Source organism: Pecten maximus, chromosome 11 (assembly GCF_902652985.1).
Source record: "Pecten maximus chromosome 11, xPecMax1.1, whole genome shotgun sequence".
In the NCBI taxonomy this organism is placed as follows: Eukaryota; Metazoa; Mollusca; class Bivalvia; order Pectinida; family Pectinidae; genus Pecten; species Pecten maximus.
Window position 1 is genome coordinate 613,852 of NC_047025.1, and position 20,547 is coordinate 634,398.

The window sequence follows — 20,547 nt, forward strand, 5'->3', positions numbered from 1 at the left end:
TTTACTCAAGTAATCTGCCTTTTCATTTTGTGTCCGTGGAATCCACGCCATCTCTAGTTTTATCTGAAACCTCCAGCAGAGATCATACATATCTAGAGCAACATCCTGTAAATCAGTCTTCATACTGCCCTTTTCTACTATTGAAACAGTGCCCTGATTATCTGAAAACCATTTGACTCTCTGACCTGCCAAATACTCCAACAATGAACTCAACACATTATATACACCTTTGAGTTCTCTCCATGTTGAACTTTTTACAGATTCCTCCATACTCCACATGCCTTGTGCTAATCCGAAAGGAGATTCAACACAATATCCCCCATAGCCAGACCCACTAGCATCAGAAAAGACAACTCTGTGACATTGTGGATGGTATTGAAGTCTACAATTGTTTAAACCCTCCAAATGCTTGGACCAAAACTCCAACTGAAAGACAGATTCTATCCCAAGTTTCAAACTTTCATTCCAATGCTCAGTCCTTGCAATATCTACAGAAAGACATTTAGTCATGAGCTGAGTAACATTCCCAAGCACCACAGACATTGACATAATCTGCCCCACAAACTTTGCCAATTTCTTAACATGTATGCTTTTCCCTGAATTGACTAATTTCAAGATGTCACCTACACAATTCTTGGCATTATCTACCCGATATGGTGGAATATGAATTATTCCATGAAGGGAATCTACCCCTAGGAATGTCATATATTAAATCGGTTCCCAGCAAGATTTCCCTAACTTTGGTACAAACCCTGATAAAACCAAATCACTCTTTACTGTCAAGGCCTGTTTCCTACATTTGTCTCTATCATCATGACATCCCAAACCATCATCCAAATACATTAAGATCTGATAGCCATCTCCTCTCCACTTACCTATCAATGCCCTTGTCAACTTAGTAAAAACGTATGGGGCTGTCCTTATCCCGAAAGGTAATACTAAAAACTTAAAATAACATATCTTGCCATCTATGATCAATGAAAACCCTAAAAACTGTGTATGAGATGGGAAAATGTCTATATGATGATAAGCTGAATGTATGTCAAACTTATACATCCATGAGCCAGTATGCAAATATAACAAAGCCACTCTAATATCTTCAAATTTAACATTTTCCTTCCACAGATGCGCATTCACAGCCCTAAGATCTAGTATCAACCTCTTTTTGCCATTTGATTGGACTGAAACTGTCAATGGATTAACAATATACGGAGCTTCCGCACATTCCTGAACCAACCCTTTTCTAATCAACTGCTCTATAGCTTCTAAAACGAACTCACCATTAGACAAAGATGATTTGTTGTTTGACAAGGCTACACTCTCTGGTAAAGAATAAAACGGAATTTTATAGCCATTTTCAATGACATCCATCACAAAAACACTGGCTCCTATAGATCTCCAAAAGTTTGCGCTATTTTTCAATCTCCCTCTTACATAAATGTCTTTCTCCCCTTGTTCGTACTCGAAATAATCATATGTTATATCGCCATTCGCAACCTCTAACGAAACATTACTTTTCCCGACAAATGTGTTATATTTAGCACAATCTATCTCATTGGGTGAATACTTATCTAACAACAAGTCCGTGGACCCTTCCTTCACCGACTCATGTAGACCCGCCTGGTACTCCTTGTTGTTTGCCTCCTGTGTTGAGTGGACAGTCCTTCCTGTAATGGCTGAAATCTCCACATCCGAAACAAGCTCCACCTGCTCTTCGTTGGCCACGAAAAAATGTCTGTCCTGCTGGACCGAGACCACAATTAGCTTCGCTATATGTTTCATTGTAACATTAAAATTCATAATAAATTCCCAATATCTCATATGCAACTTTCCATCTCACCTGGCAAAGACCAACATCTTAGAAGCAAAATATAAACGTTTCAACCCAGCATGTTCAGCATTTTCTGGAGATAGCTGTCAAAATGTGTCACCAACGTGGATTATATACATCCGGGTCAGGGGTAGAGGTCAAATCAGGACTCATCACACAGGGTCCTGGAGCACATAATAAATGATCAATATTATTATTTTACATCACAAAACCTAGATTGACATCTCTACTATAAATCCACATTAAATTCATCAACAGAAATCAAGTTCAAAGAGGCATTTGATTGGTTTTCCTGAAATACATACATTTTTGAGGGGACTTTATTCGTGGGGCCTGAACCCGGAAGTACTTAATTGTGGTCTCAGTCCTATTATAGGACACTATTTTTGTCAAAAACTTAAAATAATTATTTTCATAAACTTTGGGCTATTTGAAATCATGCTGTGAAAACAGAATTACTCTATGACACATAAAACAGGAATTACAGAGATCTAAAAACACCCTATTGACACTGAAAATCAAGACACAATTCTACACACAGCTACTATGTATATTTCTGATATCATGTGATAGATAGAATGAAACAGTTTTTTCAATAATTGAGATATTTCAATTCTGTAAACTGGTTTAGAAACTTTGATATTCCCTGCATATAACTATATATAGACTGATATCATAACTGTTTCAAAGCATTAATCAGGTCTCATAAGGACATGAAATAATCTAAATGCAACAATAAAGACTTGCAGGGACCAACCACAGTGAGTGACCACCAATAGACACACTAGCCAGCACTTGTTTACAATTACTGTTATGCTGTCCAGCCATAGGCAGAGAAGAGGGGTGGAGGGAAGTGAAGCATAAGCTGGTTCAACTGAGCTCAGAGAACTATACAGCAAAGTATAAACCTAAAATGAAGAAGAGAACCCTATCACTACTAGTAGAACAGCACAAAGATCATGATAGAGGTCTAAGTCTGCTAGGAAGTCTGACTACAGGAGAGGACAGCTAGATCCAGCAAATGCAGGGGAGACAATCAGCTTCAGGATCATCTATGTTGAGAAGCCAAAACAACTGTTTAAGAGACAGTGAGAATCCTGAAAATAAGACATTAAATTCAAAATTCAAAAACAAATGTGTAACAACATCAAAAAAGTTACATATACAAATATATATGACTACCTAAAGAGGGAGCCTCCCCGTGGCGGTGGTCGGGAATGTTGTGTCTCTGGATACAATAGCTAATACCCTCAAAACAATCAAAAAAATTAAAATAAATATGTTTTAAATTTTCAAATCTAACAATCAGTCCCTATAGAATACATGACCATGTCAAATATTTAAATAAAAACAATACAAAAATAATTAAAACATTCTAAAAAAATAACATAAAAAATCATTTTAAAATTTAATTTGAAGTTAAATTCATGTTAAATTTGAATAATAGCTTTACTAACTAATCACAAATATAACTGTCAACAAGCATGTCAAATTTTAAGAGAATCGGCCAAAAAATGTGGATTTGTCAAATAAAAACATGGATTTCAGGACCTATCATATTAGGACCGAGACCACAATTAGCTTCGCTATATGTTTCATTGTAACATTAAAATTCATAATAAATTCCCAATATCTCATATGCAACTTTCCATCTCACCTGGCCAAGACCAACATCTGAGAAGCAAAATATAAAAGTTTCAACCCAGCATGTTCAGCATTTTCTGGAGATAGCTGTCAAAATGTGTCACCAACGTGGATTATATACATCCGGGTCAGGGGTAGAGGTCAAATCAGGACCAATCACACAGGGTCCTGGAGCACATAATAAATGATCAATATTATTATTTTACATCACAAAACCTAGATTGACATCTCTACTATAAATCCACATTAAATTCATCAACAGAAATCAAGTTCAAAGAGGCATTTGATTTGTTTTCCTGAAATACATACATTTTTGAGGGGACTTCATTCGTGGGGCCTGAACCCGGAAGTACTTAATTGTGGTCTCAGTCCTGCTGTGTTCCCACCGGAATTGCTAGGTAGCTGACTAAGCACAGCGCCGCCGCCACCATAACGACCGGGACCGCCGTATACCCTGCCATACTTAGCACGACTGTCCTTCTTGGCTACTTTGTCTTTCCTTTTCTTGTTTGCTTTTGCTTCTGCCTTGTTGATTTTTTTCTCGTCCTCCGAATCACTAGCGAGCGGATTAGTAACGTAACATTTAACTGTCTCCCAGCCACATTCTGACGAGTCTGCCAACTTGACGAGCTTATTTCTCCCCTTGATCTCGGAAACACTCTTCTCCAATAGCTCACAGCAATAGTCAGTTTTACCCATACGTAAGGCCCATAACGCTTGCGTTACATCTTCCTGGATGCCATTGTTAAACTTAAATTGTTCTTTGTTACCCTGCCGTTTCCACGTGAACTCCGGCTCAGTCTTCACTTTTTTGAACCCAGCCTCCTGGTTTTCTGTACTTATTTCCTGCCTCAAGGTCTCTAATTTGGAGTCTAAATACTTCGTTAACTCATTTCTCTGTCTTTAATGCTATCTAAGACCACGGCTAAGGACGTGTCTGTCATTTCCCCTGGTTAAAATTTTTAGCTCTACCTGAACCACCGAGTGCGTTGCCTGAACTGACCTGGCACTGCACGTGCCACAGGTACCTCAAGTACCGCTACCTGGCGGTCAGACTGGCAGAGAAAGTAATTTCCCGCTAATTCCAGTGTCAACCGCGGGAAATATGATTTGTAAACACACACACACGATTGTTTACAAGTCGAAATATTCCATCTGGGTTAGTTGGATAACGATATTATACAGTGGTTTAAATGTTGGATAACACGTTCTGTATATATTGCGATGTAACGTGAAAAAAGGACCCGGGATAGAAAAAGTACCCGGGGTCATTATTCTACGAGTTAAAAGCTACCCAGGGTCATTATTCTACAGTAGAAATTATACCCGGTTGCCCGTAGAAAATGACCCGCCTCCATAATTTTGGTTTTTCGTCCCATGAAAAAGTGACCCACCGTAGAGAAAATACCCCCTACAATTTAAAGTTATTGAGTTCCCCCTGGGAATGAAAATGTTGCATGGAAGTGTTTTTGACGTTTTCTGATACAGTTAAACCTCTATTAAGTCGAAATCATTTGACTCGTAGACCTCGTTCCACTCGGATAACTCAAAGTTTACCCCGTCCTGCTGACTTGATGGAGATATGTCTTTCGTCCAGTTATGGGATCGCACAACGTTACACGACGAAAATATTGATATGTGTGTTACACGGAATTATTCCAATTTTTACACATTATTTAGTTTACAAAAAAAAAAAATAATAATAATAATCCTAACTTCACCAATGCATGATTAATTGTTTACACATTCAACAGAAACAAAGAGAAGTCATGCCACCATTACGAAGAAGAGGTATCAAACGGCAGATCTACACAGAATGCAGTACGATGTTTTGCGGGAGCAGAAGAGGAAACTTTCACTCCAGTGTGAATATCTGGAGTTAATGAACAAGAAGCTAAGACGAGAGCTGCAGGAATGAAGCTGTTCATCTGTTGCAATAGATATTATCTAATCCATTTTATATAAGTGTTTATACAGTGTTTACGTGGTAAACGCTTGAGTTTCCAAATCAGTTACGTGTATGTACTGTTTTCTTGCATGTAGGTTTGTGTTCAGGTTCTGTAACTTGTAGCAACTATTATATTGTAAATGAAATTTATACGAAACAATGAAAGAAAGTGAAAATTTATATGTGGTTTAAGTTTTAAGAAAAGTATGTTCTATGACTAATTGATTACATAAAGTAGGAATCTTTTGATATTGGTCGCGTGTTAAAATAAATAAACACAACACAATACTTTTACAATGTACTTTTGTTTTAACTTCACTTTTGTCCGTATATCTATTGAAGACTGTTGAAATAACTCCTCAGGTTAATCTATGCAGGATTCATGTATACAGTCTAATCAAAGTAGGTCGCTGTAATATGGCGCCGTACTGAATGACCATCTTCAGGTCCGTTGTAAACAGCGGCATCATTTATGATGTCATTGACTCCATTAGCATCATCTAACTCCGGTTCCTTCAGTGACACTGCCAAATTGTGCAAAACTGCACAAGCACCTGTTATTAAAAAAAATCTTTTATTTTATGCATACATGCGAACAGTTTTTCCAAAAATTGAACTAGATCATATTTGTCTGAGGGAAGCCAGGATATTTCTTAATTATCTTCAGAAGGTTAAAAACTAGGTTATTCCAGGTGTGATGCGTGCGTCACTAAAGTTACGCTTATGACGTCACATGGTAAATTACGTATGTAAAATGCCAACTTACCTATTATTTTGCATACCCTTTCAGGTCTCATTCTTATTTCTCCATGCAAAACATGAAAACGCCTTTTCCACACCCCAAAAGCTCGCTCAATCCTTGTCCTAGTGCGTTTATGACATTCATTGTATCGGTCCTGTTGGATGGTGGCTGGTCTCAGGTAGAGCGTCAGTAAATATTTCTGGCATGCATAGCCACTGTCGCCTAATATCAAACCATCCGCCAAAGTCCTGTGATGAATCTCTAAATACTGCTTGATGTCCGACATACGAAATATATGGCTGTCATGTGTAGAACCTGGCCATCTTGCGACCACGTTTGTTAATTTTTTTTTCTGTAAGACAATGATAATTTGCTCGTGTAATGTTTTAACGAAATAAGCTGCCTTTAATGGACAAAGGGAGAAATTCGATCATTTAAGCTTTTAATTAGTTACAAGTATAATAAAAACAGGTTATAGTATTTATATAAACCATTTTTGTTGGCTCGTATGGAAGCGCGGAGGTGTCTTAATGTGGGAGGAGACCGGGTATCCGGGGGAAACTACGTGGTCGGGAAGGGCAGGTGACCATATTTACATTTCACTTCCGATCGAGGAATCGGACCCCGGTCGACCTAGTAGAAAAACGAGTGCGATATCCACTATGACGTCCGATCACCCTTTAATACGAATATTTACTAGTTAGATTTCAAAAGACATTCTAGGGAGAGGTGGTACAGTTTACACACATGTTCAACACATAAATTCTTTTTAGATATAATTTAATATCTTAATGACTTCCATTTTTACAAAATAATAATATCAGCTAGCAATATTAACAAGAAGATATTTTAAAAGACATAATTTGTTTTTATTAATCTGCATACCTTCATCGTCACATATTGCCTGCACGTTAATGGAATGGTACCCCTTCCGATTGACAAACGTGGGCTCGTTCTGAGTCGGTGCCTGGATACGAATCTGCGTTCCGTCAATGCACCCAACTACACCGGGAAATCCACCGTGCTGGTAAAAAGCAGAGCGAATCTTGTCCTTCCTTTCTCTACTTGTTGGCCATCTGACGTACACAGGTACTAATGCTGCCAGTACATTAGACACATCCCGGACAACCCTAGATACTGTGGATTTGTCCACTTGAATAGCATCTCCCAATATTTGTTGGAAAGGAACCACTTGCATAGAAACGCAATGCTATCAAAACCTGAAACCAGGATTCAAAATCTCCTGAAAATCGTTTGGCATAATTACAATAACATGTAAATATTCACTATTTTGAAAGTGTCTGAGTATAACTTTATCGGAGATAATGGTATTAATTTCTTGTTATAAATATAAAACCGTACAGATGATGCATGCAGCATACATAATTATAGAGGTAAGTGTGCGTGTTATTGTATCTGACATGACGTTATCTGCAAAATACTAACTATCGGTAATTAATTTTGTTTCAGTATGTTAAATTATGACGTAATGTGCTCGATAGTGACGTTTTAATGACGTCAAATGCTTTACGACTCGGTGTTACAAATAAGAAGCTTTGTTTTTCGTATTGTACTACATCATGGTCTTGGTCAATGTCTTGAAAAACTTATCGAATATTTTTAATCGCAGACAGAATGACATATTCCACATATTCATGCAGGTTATACCTTGCGTTTCATCTATAACTCGGGCTGGCAATTGCGTTTTCACATATACATAAGAGTGGGTTATGATGACTTCAAATTAATTCTAGAACAATTTTATCAGGAGGCGTCTAGATTCTATACCACGTAAAATGTTAAACATAATTTTATGCGAAACATAAAATGGATATGTGTGTGTTTTTGAAACGATACCCATGATTTTGTATGGTCTGTCCCTGTCATATCATGACTCAATATACGGAAAATGTTTGAAACAGTTTTCCGTTATACCTATTTCCCATACCGAAGTTGACTGATACTAATATTCGAGTCTTTTACATCGATCTGCACCAATGTCACATCATAAATATATTCACTATATAAAAGTGATTAAAGGAAACACACTTATATTCCCTGACTAACAATAAGTAAAGCAGAGTAACCACTTTAGTCATTTTACCTGCATTTCAACAGAGAGGGCATTGCTCCTTTTCGTAGGTCTCTCCAGCTCATCTCGTACTAAATCTGCTATAAAAACGATGTTTTCTCGACTAAACCGGTATCTCGCTCGGACTTGGTTGTCGGTAAAATCTTCCAACACGGAAAAATCTCGATGAAATTGCTGAGTGCGCTGTCTTCCAAGAACATCAAACATGATATTCATCGCCATTTTCACTAATGATGATTTAATGATGCCCCAAACCATCTTTAAATATCGGTGATTTAAGTAAGCTTTAATGAGCCGCTAATCATTGATTAGCGTTAATGAACGTTTGTGCAACGTCATAATTTTGCCAATGACGTCATGACATTTAATGAAGGTTTAATGAAGGTTTAATCCATCATTATCTTTTAATGAACGTTCGAACAACCGGCCTATGGTTGATAAGGTGCTTGCTATTAAAACATCGCTAATATATCTGTATGTAAAATAGAAAAAAAATTGCAAGGTCATGATTATCTGTCATGAAAAATTCTTCTATATTTCATCTTCAACGACTAGTTTTGCCTATAATACATAGTGTAACGGAAGCGTATTGCTGCAACGTCAGTTTTATTTCTATCTCAAATTTTGAGAGCTTAAGCCGAAAAATTTGAAAACCGAGTGGAAATTTCGACTTTTAGTCTAAAACTTGGCCCTAATGTAAGATGACAAGAAGCTATTCCTGTACTCGAATTCACTCCGCAACGGACATCCGTACAGGACACTGGACATAGTTGATCCGATAATAAAAACCATTTTATTCCACTGGATGCTTAAATCTGTCAAGGAACAAAACATGCCTATCAAGGACGCGTAAAAAAAGGACAGCAAAAGTGTCAGTTAGACAGGTTTTGTATATATCTGTCTTATATAGAGATGTTTTACTTGATATAAAAGACTAAAAATTGGTTAAAACCAATTACATGTATTCATTTATTTAACCGCATGAATAGATTTACTATTGTTACCTGTATATGTGTTGTTCTACTAACGGGGGTTATTCATTAACGGACAGATCGCTGATGGTGTTTATCATTAGGATTTGATGATTCTTGTTTGTATCTTATTTGTCTAAGCAGCGCTTCATCAAACACCTCCTCTATGCAGAGCAGGTTGAACCCATTTGGTTCTATATTGTCGATACCGACTCCTCCACCAATATTGTACGGGACATCTGTGAAGCCATGGACGAAGATATTGTTGTCAAAACCTGTGTCCATCAAAACCCGTTCATCTTAGTGTGTATTCACTAAAGCGGCATCTAAAGACACCCATGACAGAAGAGACCAGCACGCTCTGGAGATGTAGTTTCTAAGACATCCCTTGAATATTAATGGTTTGACTTCACCGAGAGAACAGGTTCATAGTGTGCACAAATATTTTGAATGTAAATGTGCCTGTCAGAAACATGGACACTGTTGAGTTTGAATTCAAGACACTTGAAGAAGGCTTTCCTTCTTGTTCTCCGTACTGAGAATACACGTATATGATAGTTTTCAATTTATTGACCATGACATCAATCTCAATGTCAGTTCCCCACGTGCCTACCTCTTGCATCCTTGCGCTATTGACATACTCTTTTACCGGTTGATTTTAAACATGTTCCACGGTTTCATTCAGGTGATTAATTACGTAGTCACCTAAAGATTATGTAGCTAAAATCTATTGGGGAGAATGGTGTTGTCTTTGTCGATTCGTGGTCAGATGTTCTGTCGGCAATAAGGGCTAAGGTAAGTTTTATGTCCCAGTCAGATTAATTTCATACCTTGGTAACACATCTACACGGAGAGTCATATCGTATATTTCGGCCAATCCTCCTGTTTGGGGATGTTATGGACTTGAAAATATGTGTTCAATTTAAAATACTACACAAACTGCGTCGTTGATTGTGTTACAAAACTCGCCACCTTGATCAGTGATTATTATATGCGAGACACCATGCGTGAAAGTGAACTCCACAACATGCTGGAGGACAGTTTCGGCTGATTTGTCCTTGATAGGTTTTGCATCAACACGCTTTGTTAAATACTCTGTAAATGTAAGCATATAACGATTTCCTAAAAGAAAAATGGAATCAATGTTATTTATTTTGTAGCCGAAGTCAAACAAGAATCCCGCGTCTCATCTCTATGTTGAATTCGAACTATTAGAACAGAAGTAATCATTTGGAAATCAGTTTGACAAACAACATTAAATGACTTATGTTTCTCCATCCCTGTAACCATTTTACTCCAAATTTTAAAGTTGTTTTGCCTGTCGCTGTAGACATGAGGTAATTCAGTTAATGGGTCATTTCTGATGTTGTACATCTATGTAAATATATCAAACGATTAAGTTATATTTCCCCCCATAAAATATCACTTTAAAGAATTCGATAATAATTCAATGGTAGGAATATGACAGGCTCATTTTCCGTAGTAAAAAGATAAACACATATAACTTTGTTTTGTACAATTTTGGACCGGGTCACCTTTTTTCAAGCTGGAAATATACCCGGGTCATTTTTCTATAGTACAAAATATAACCGGGTCACTTTTCCACAGAAGAAAAAAAACCCGGGTCACATTTTTCCATAGTGGAAAATGTACCCGGGTCACTTTTCCACAGTAGAAAATGTACCATGTTAATTTTTTTTATTCTATTTGACAATTATTTTTGAAATTTTACCCGATCCATTTAACTATTGAAGAAATCATATTCGAGACACACATGTGTTACTTATCTGTAGTAGGAAAATAGAAAGAGGTCAGTTTTTAACTCCTTTTTCTTCCCTAGGGTTTCCAAATCAAAATACGTCCGATTTAGTATTAACTTTATTTCATTCAATATACATCCTTTACATTCAATACAGCGAACACACCTAGGGATTCGGAAACAAGTGTTAAACACGTATGTAAAATCCGTCTCCAGTACAGTAAACACATTTAAATGATACATGATGTAGTTGATGTATATATGTATACAAAAAACAGTAACGTAATTACAGAAAAAAGTGGAATTGGAAAGTAGAAAAGGGTTGGGAGGGGGAGGGGTGGTGGTGGTGGTGGTGGTTCAGCATGTCAGTTAAATAGTTTGACACTGAAACAATGAGAACAGATAGTTTTCGACAACTATGCAATGAGATAAAAGATCATTCAGACAGGAAATAGGAGTATGAGCATCAGTCAAATCTCACATAAGAAGATAAGAGCATTTTGATCATCAGTCAGTTCATCATTCCCAAATAACAGTACTCGTTTCTACGGAACAAGTAAAATTTGAGAGAACTGCACTCCATCCTTAATCTGGCACGGAGAATCTGAGCCATCCGGCTACCGCTATAACGGAAAGAAGGAACAATAATATTAGGTTCATTTAAATGTTTTTTAAGTCTGGCTTATGATTGATCACATTTAATGAATTGTATTAATTTATGTTGTTGTCGTCTTCGTTGGAGGGGAAGCCAGCCTGTTTCAGTATAAATCTTGACTTTACTAGTAAGTCTAGTTGCACCAGTAACAATACGTGCTGCTTCTAACTGAATGTTTTCAAGAAGGTCGGATTGAGCCTGTGTGAGGCAGTCCCAGACAATGTTGCCGTATTCCATTATGGTTCGAATGTGTGTGAAATACAAGGTTTGGAGACTAAGACGATCTAACGAAAATTTGAATTTCCGCAGAATATTTATTTTGGGCGAGATCATTGTCAATAAATAGCTGATGTGATCATCCCAACACCCATTACAAGAGAGAAATACACCAAGGTGTTTGTGTGACGAAACTTCAGTAATATTAGTATTATTCATAGTCAGGGAGGGGATGGACGAGACTGACGGATTTTCGGCTTATTAATAAAGTTTCAGTTTTATTAGGATTAAAAACAACCAACCAATCTTTCGACCTTTCATGTATTTTTTTAAAATCAGAATTAAGAACTTTAGCACTTATTCTAGGGGTGTCAATGATTACAGAATCGTTATGGATTAAAGGAGGTACATTGTATGCCAAATTTAACAGAGTTCGGTAATAATAAATCAACAGTTTTCCACCAGTCTTTTGCTCTAAAATTTGAGGGTTTTTTTTAAGTTTTCCAAATAAACCATTAAAGTACGGAAATATAGCCTTTTTTTATAGTATTAACACATATAACACGGATATGCCGGAATGCCAACCAATGTGCATGGTACGTTTGGCTCTTTTGTGTACTCGTTTCCGTTTGCGAATAAGCTTACTTATTTCGTTTGACAGCCATGGAGAATTGTTTGATCTGACGGTTACAAATTTGTTTGGAATACAGGATTTCGCAATCTCTAATAAGGTAGAAATAAAACATTTTACTGCACAATTTAAATCCTCAACATCTAATATATTATTCCTGTTAACTGTGCTCAATTTAATCCTAAACAATTCATATTTACCATGGTCAAAGAGCCAAACGTGCCGCCTGAACGACTGCTGCAACGGTTTAACAAAGTTAAATGAACAATAAGTTGGGCAGTGATATCTAATTGGCTGATCAAGGAAACTTTCTCCGGCGATACATTTATCTATGATACTGACATTAATAGTGCAGACATTAGCAAGTGGTGAAATTGAAGCTTCGGCATAAAAAGTTGGATCTTGTATATGTTGAGATAAATACAAAAAAGGTATCTTACGTAAGTGGGATGACTAGTGATCTACTAGTGAATTATTACGATAGTAGATATACCAGTGTGGAATGCGTTCTCGATAGAGTGGGAAATAAGTGACCAGACAATAATAGCAGAGTTAGGGGGTCTCGTCGTATACTGTGAAAATGTCTCCTGTCCTTCCACTCTCCCATTTCGGAATCTGTTCCGGAAACCATCTTCTGTATGGTCAAATCGTTGGAGTAATGCTTTCTTAAGCCTCCCATAGTCCAAGGCGTCGTCGGCTTTGAGGCGGGAGAACACCTCCAAAGCTTTTCCTTTTATCAATGTGCTAAGAGCTACAGACCACCGGTCTTCTGTCCAGCCTTGTAGCTTAGCAAAGGTTTCAAAACGTCTGAGGTAGGCATCCAGGTCGTCGTTTCCCTCTTCGAAGGGAGGTAATTTCGGGTTATATTTCCCAAGTCCCATTCTGGATACTCCTTCAGCAGGTCCCTCACGAGTTCCCATATGACCCGATTCCTGCTGAAGCCTCGCTAATTCCAATGCTCTCTCATGAGTCTCCTTGGCCTCCATTTTACGAGCATTTATCAACTCTAGCTCTCTAGCTTGAGCCTTTTCTTGAAACTACATCTCAATTTGTTTCCTCTTTGATTCAATCAGCTGCCTGTCGCTCCTGACGTTCAATCGCTCTTTCCTCTCGAGCCCTATCCTGCTGGTCTTTGAGGAACCCCTGAAGGTTTTCTCCTTCTAAGCATAGCTTGGCTCCTGCCGCCATCAACTTCTCAATTAAGTCCATAGCTGTTGATTACTGGTATATTCTCAATTATACAATAACATGGACGTTACCCCTGACCAGGTTGTAGATGTACTGCAAAAAATTACTTATTCAAGTTATAGACACTGGCATAGAACTTTTTTTTTTCTTAACCTAACTACCCAGGCATTACACACTTAAATGTAGTTTAAACTGAATCCCTTCTTTCTGTACACTCAACACTGGCATCCCACCGCTGCCACCAAGTTGTCGCGATGCCCTCACGGTCTTGTGTACAGAAATAACAGGAAACAGAATACTCAACAAATAAGTTTAAAATTAACAACATTTAATAAATCAACAAATAAAGTTTAAATATTTTCACAAGTACTGCCTTGGTGAACCGGGGGAAAATCCAACCGTTATAAGCAATAGGTTGCCCGTAGTAAGACCACAAACCAAAAATAATACAGCCTGTTTACATGAATACTGTACGTTACAGCAGACAGGGTCTGTAACCATTTCAGCAGTCTTAAAAAAAATTACATTTCCTATAATATAAATGGTTCGGTTCCCACCATACAGACTACTGTGACTAGAGTATTATAATTTAAAGTTCCAGCTCAAGAATAAAGTTGTGGTTAATTAATAAATTGCCTTCACTGTAATAACTATTTAACAACCACTGTATATGAGTAAAGTTCAAGGCCATACACATATGTCCTGGTGAAGAACTTAGTCCCTGACTTTACTGGGTTAACACAGTCACTTTAAAGCACTGACATAAATAGTGTTGCACAGGAGGTACGACGACAACATATGCTGCAAACGGGCGGTTGTGTGAAGTTCCGTATGTCTAACTGCGACGAGTATTGGTGAACTGCTGATCAGCCTGACGATGGTCAAGGTCGTCCCTCATGCGATGCTTAAAAAATCCACCCCATCCCTACCAGTGTCCCTTGCTCAGCTGTACATCTTTATCCTGGTCAGGCGTCCCACCGGAGGCCTAGCCCATGACCGAGAGTACCTATCAAACCAAACAACCACTCTATAACTATAATTGTCTCACAGTTTCCAATGTAAACAACTGACTATTTACTTCCGGTATAGTGACGCAAGTCAGCTTCCGGTTTACAATTATAGCCCTAAAGCATTATCATGTTGACCATTTAACCACTGACCTGTACATTTTTACATAGCATTCATATAATTACATAGTTGTATACTTATAACAACCTATCTTGACCCCTAACAATTCAGTAGAGTATCTTTGCTAGCTTTTCTCTGCAGAGCACATGTAACAAATCCCTGCCGCAGCTCGCACATGAAATATCTTGTTATTCTACATTTAGTTTTGGTTTCTTTTGTTTAACGTCCTATTATTCTACATAAAATTGGCAATAACAATATATGACAGCTAAATACACCTATTGCAAATTAGTACAGTGTTTTAACAATATCAACACTCACCGTTATGGTGCACATTATTCCAAGTTTTACCAAAAAACTCCCCTGTGACACGCAACCTGCCTGGCTGGTTCACTGTTCTCCGTGCAGCTGACTGTTACGTCACACGAGAACCCGTATGTAGTGTAAGAAACCGCGGGAAATCCTAGCGCGGTAATTTCAAACACCTATATTTTTATCAAAAAAACAGAAGCTGGCCAGGTAACTGGTATAATTTATGTCTACATCAATATTTCTGCAGAATGTTGCTGGTATGGGTCGTGATAAACTCTCCATCAATGAAATAATTTCTGTGCTGAGGTCTCCTATCTCTAACTCGTTTACTGATTTGGTCAGAGTGTCTTCACATTGTCGATACACTTCTAGAGGTTTCAGTATATTGGGGAATACAGATAAAAACAGTTTCAAAACAGGTATGACCAAAATCGCCATAAATCTCATCTTTTATTGGAGGTAGCTGGTAGACATCGCCACTTGTATTCCTCCGGAATATGTGTTTGATGTATCACAGATATATCACGTCAAATGAACTCGACCTGTTCCGAAATTCTTTTACTAACCATCGACACTTCATCAGTGATCAGAACATCAGTTGTTTTTTTCCCCTCAAACCGCTCATTGTGTATAATTAGATAAAATAAAGCTTGATTGCTGTGACGGATATCCTCTAATCTGGCTAATCTATGCAGTGTCATCGAACTCATAGTATGTATTGCATACAAACTATACCAGTGTAACAGGTAAGAGCCACCTTTCTACCGCCTGATTTCAGCGAATAAACACTCTTCGTCATGGTATATGGCTTACCTATGCCACCTTCTCCTATTGAAATCAATTTGTGACCATCACAGATCAGTTTTTGCGCTTGCAAATGTTTAGAATTTATTTTCCAATTTAAAAACAATCGCTTGTAAACACTTTTGATATCACCCGTAGCTTACCTTGATTTTACGTTGCATCTATACTTCTCTCGGAACGCCTCCAAAAAATGCTCCGGCTGTCAGTTTCGATGTTTAGAAAGCCTCGATAACTTCTGATCAAGCTAACAGCTACGAGGTGGAGGGAAACGATTAGATGGGAATAAAACCTTTTAACGGATTCATGGGAGATTATATAGTGACTTTGTCGTGACGAAGATTGGTATTCGATTACGGCTACGGATGGATATTTTCTAATGACAATATTTCAATAGCGTCTGAATCGAGGTACCCCCTCATTCCAAGATGGCGACTGTCGTCCCATCCATTTTTTTAATACTTCGATAACCCCGATTTTTTTTGTAAGGTTTCAGAATTGTGGTCGTTTACTGATGTCATATGTTACTCAAATCGCCGAAACCGAGCCCCTGTGCTACAGGGCTGAACTCAGGAGGAGGTAGGTCCAATGAGGGTAGACTTTCATGGAATCTTTTCCAGAGCTTGTTAACAGAACCACACATGTGGTAAGAAGGCCTGTAAATATCCACGACATAACGGACATATACCAGAAAGCCAGCTTTACTCGATATTGCTAGGAACGTACAGAACTTTGTCACAAATAGGACGCACAGGTTTATTCACAATGGCTGCCCAGGCGTCAAAATATAACAGCCGATGTCCTGAGTAGGTGTACCGACTGTGGCGATTGGTGGACACAGCAATGGGGATTTTTTAAATGTGAAGGAATCTTGGGCTCCAGATTTGTATAGAAACAACATTAAGATTCATCAAGGTTACAGTCTATTAGATATATAGAACAATCAAACATGTGTCGTAATTGGCAATGAATGTTTGTGTCTCCAAAGTACTTTGTGAGTCCAGTATATATTCTTGAGTGCTTCATAAATGAAACATCTTCAAGCATTCTCAGTAAAAATTCAATCCGAAAGCAATTTTCAATGTATGGCAGTTTCTACCATTATTGATATGCTCTTCTTTCACGGATCACAATTTACACTTAAAACCAAGCTAGAATAAACCAATTATATTTCACGTGGACTTCTAGACCCCATGCATCTTCGTTTAATACTCAAACTATATATTTGCCGGAATCACGAGGTAAATGTGCATCCCACTTATTGACACTTTGAGATAACTCGCTCGAATTCCCTATCCTTTGCACCTCTTGGCGAATCCACTCAAATTTGAAGTGTTTTTTTATCATTCCACTGATGCGACATGCTCACATATATAGACATACTATCAGCTGTGTTTATCAGTTCTGTATTTGTGTACGCGAGTACAGGGTTTGGGGAGGCGTTGTGTGTATAGGTGTTGAAGCTCGATACAATAAAATCCCTATTAACGAGAGCATTTCCATCATTTCACTTTTTGTTGTTTATACCTAGTCAATAACAAATATATCGATCACGCGCTCCTTTTAACGTGTCTCCGTGATTGTGTTTGTAAATGTTTTAGTTAAGGGCCATCTAAAAAGCAAATCCAGTCAAAACAGTGATATTTTACAAGCCTATAAATTGTTACTATGGTACAATTTAACAGAAATAACTTGAACTTTTCGTATGTATCATGGTAAACCGTAAGACTTGTTGTTGACATGTCATTTGTTAAGCTATTTGTAAATCTCAACAAAACATGCGAAATGCATATTTCAGGGGGACATAATTAGCTCATTTGTATCGCATATATTGCATAAACTTGCCATGTCGTTTTGCACACAAATGTCTAAAGCACAAAATAGGAGCATTGGTTTGACCAGATTTGACTTTAGTATATGTATAATAAATTAAATGATATGGCGGTCGTGAAAGATATCATACAATTATGTCATATTAGGAGGCATTTCAAACATCAAAAATGCTCTTATTAGAAACTATAAGGAACTCTAGACAAGGCAAGAAGACTGTTTTAGAAACAAATATTCAACCGTTGAGTTTGAGGTAAAATATGCCTATTTCTAAAAAAAGGCCACAAACTCACAAGTTTAACAATTTGACTTTAAAATGTCCTTGTTGAGTATGATCGGATGTCTTAAAAGTATGATAAAGGAACATTTTTATCAATTGAAATACTTCTCTTTATGTCATATTTGTGTAATATTATTCAAAGCCATCATTAGCATTTCAAGGTCAAAACAAAACAAGCGTTTATACCTACATAAAGTAGAATCTGGTCAAACAAAAACTATAGACACTTGTGAGCATGACAGCTGGGCTATTTTTCAGATTTGGTCATTTGCGTGACAAACAATTATTCCAAACTACATCTTACCACAAAGTAGCTCTATAGAAGAAACTAATAGCATCTACATCTATTGGTAATTGTAAGAAACTACATGTCCAAACAAACATTTTGGTATATTACATTACTATTTTTGTGCATATCTTTAGATATATATTTGTGTTTGAAAATCAACATTATTCTGCTATATAGATGACCCTTAAGGATCCGTCACATTCTATCAGGTTTGGGGGTCAATTATCTCTACCTTCTTGGGCTTAATGTTGATCCCCCAAATTTTGACAACGTGTTGATCAATCCGAAGGGTCTGTGGCTGGTTTAGTTAATCAACTTGTTGATTCCCTTTACTATAAGTATATATGTACTCATTGATGACATATATTAATGTTATCATCTCCGATGACCTCATTCTAGATCGTCCAGACGTATCCGTCATTCACATGACCAGACAGATAAACCGGTGACAGGTACATCTACCTGTATCAAACATCTAATTGTACATTGGACGGGGCGTTTCACTTGATGTGAGTTAACCGAATTATGAGAAGAAAGAAATATAATAATTATTTGATTGTAGATAAAATACCTATTAATTAACCTGAGTTGTTGGACAAAATAACCCTTATATATGTGTAATTATGTTTTGCAGTATTAATGCATGTACGGAAACAACGAACAGTCAAATATGACTGATATATATATGACTAACTATATCCATATTTATATCGGTAGTTTTCTCGTCCCTTAACATCTGAATGTTCGGTTATAGTCTCCTAACATCAATGTATATCGTACCACATCGCCAGGGCATCGATCTTCAATGTGGTTGTAATCCCTCAGCCCCTTGTTGTATGGTTGTAGTAATACCCAAATCCCTTGTTGTATGGTTGTAGTAATACCTATATCTCTTGTTGTATGGTTGTAGTAATACCTAAATCTCTTGTTGTATGGTTGTAGTAATACCTAAATCTCTTGTTGTATGGTTGTAGTAATACCTAAATCTCTTGTTGTATGGTTGTAGTAATACCTAAATCTCTTGTTGTATGGTTGTAGTAATACCCAAATCCCTTGCTGTATGGTTGTAGTAATACCTAAATCTCTTGTTGTATGGTTGTAGTAATACCCAAATCCCTTGCTGTATGGTTGTAGTAATACCTAAATCTCTTGTTGTATGGTTGTAGTAATACCCAAATCCCTTGCTGTATGGTTGTAGTAATACCTAAATCCCTTGCTGTATGGTTGTAGTAATACCTAAATCTCTTGTTGTATGGTTGTAGTAATACCCAAATCCCTTGCTGTATGGTTGTAGTAATACCCAAATCCCTTGCTGTATGGTTGTAGTAATACCTAAATCTCTTGTTGTATGGTTGTAGTAATACCCAAATCCCTTGCTGTATGGTTGTAGTAATACCCAAATCCCTTGCTGTATGGTTGTAGTAATACCTAAAGCTCTTGTTGTATGGTTGTAGTAATACCCAAATCCCTTGTTGTATGGTTGTAGTAATACCCGCAATTTGTATGGTTGAATAAATCCACAAACTGTTGTAGTAATCAATCAGTCCCTTACCCTTATTGTATGGATGTATTAATCTTATTCTCTTACTGTATAGTTGTAGTTATCCCAGCCCCTTGTTGGATGGTTGTATGGCTGTAATAGTATCCCAGTCCCTAGCTTTGTAGTTGTAATCCCTCGCCCGAGGAGTTATCCCCAACGTCATGTTGTAAGCAATTGCGATCCCTTAGTGTATGGTCATTTGTGCCCTACCCCTGGGTGTCTGTGTGCCGGCCGGGGTATCAGTCCCCTACCCCTGGGTGTGTGTGTCGACCGGGTTATCAGTCCCCTACCCCTAGGTGTGTGTGTGTGCCGGCCGGGGTATCAGTCCCCTACCCCTGGGTGTGTGTGTCGACCGGGGTATCAGTCCCCTACCCCTAGGTGTGTGTGTGTGCCGGCCGGGGTATCAGTCCCCTACCCCTGAGTGTGTGTGTGTGCCGGCCGGGGTATCAGTCCCCTACCCCTGGGTGTGTGTGCCGGTCTGGTTGTCAGTGCCCTACCCGTGGGTGTGTGTGCCGGCTGGGGTATCAGTCCCCTACCCCTGGGTGTGTGTGCCGCCCGGGGTATCAGTCCCCTACCCCTGGGTGTGTGTGTGCCGGCCGGGGTATCAGTCCCCTACCCTTGGGTGTGTGTGCCGGCCGGGGTATCAGTTCTCTACCCCTGGTATGTGTGCCGGCCGGGGTATCAGTCCCC

At 38.1% G+C, this 20,547-nt stretch overlaps 1 protein-coding gene and 1 long non-coding RNA gene across 2 annotated transcripts; both read right to left on the bottom strand.

Annotated features, from left to right (window-relative positions):
- Positions 1–5,802: 5,802 nt before the first annotated feature.
- On the bottom strand, positions 5,803–8,479 carry LOC117337704 (putative nuclease HARBI1). Its single transcript, XM_033898802.1, has 4 exons — positions 8,270–8,479; positions 7,057–7,189; positions 6,190–6,519; positions 5,803–5,977 (listed from the first exon to the last, which is right to left on the bottom strand). Exons 1-4 carry the CDS (start codon positions 8,477–8,479, stop codon positions 5,817–5,819), a joined length of 834 nt encoding a protein of 277 aa, XP_033754693.1. The 3' UTR covers positions 5,803–5,816.
- Positions 8,480–11,090: 2,611 nt separating this feature from the next.
- Positions 11,091–15,239, bottom strand: LOC117338008. Its single transcript, XR_004534946.1, has 2 exons — positions 15,127–15,239; positions 11,091–14,683 (listed from the first exon to the last, which is right to left on the bottom strand). It is a non-coding gene; the product is annotated as an uncharacterized LOC117338008 (long non-coding RNA).
- Between the last annotated feature and the right edge of the window lie 5,308 nt (positions 15,240–20,547).

Coding starts and splice junctions, on each gene's coding strand:
- LOC117337704 (XM_033898802.1), bottom strand. CDS start 8,479: ATGGCGATGAATATCATGTTTGATGTTCTTGGAAGACAGCGCACTCAG. Junction 7,190..8,269: donor CCCTCTCTGTTGAAATGCAG/GTAAAATGACTA, acceptor GCTTTTTACCAG/CACGGTGGATTTCCCGGTGT. Junction 6,520..7,056: donor CGTGCAGGCAATATGTGACG/ATGAAGGTATGC, acceptor TCATTGTCTTAC/AGAAAAAAAAATTAACAAAC.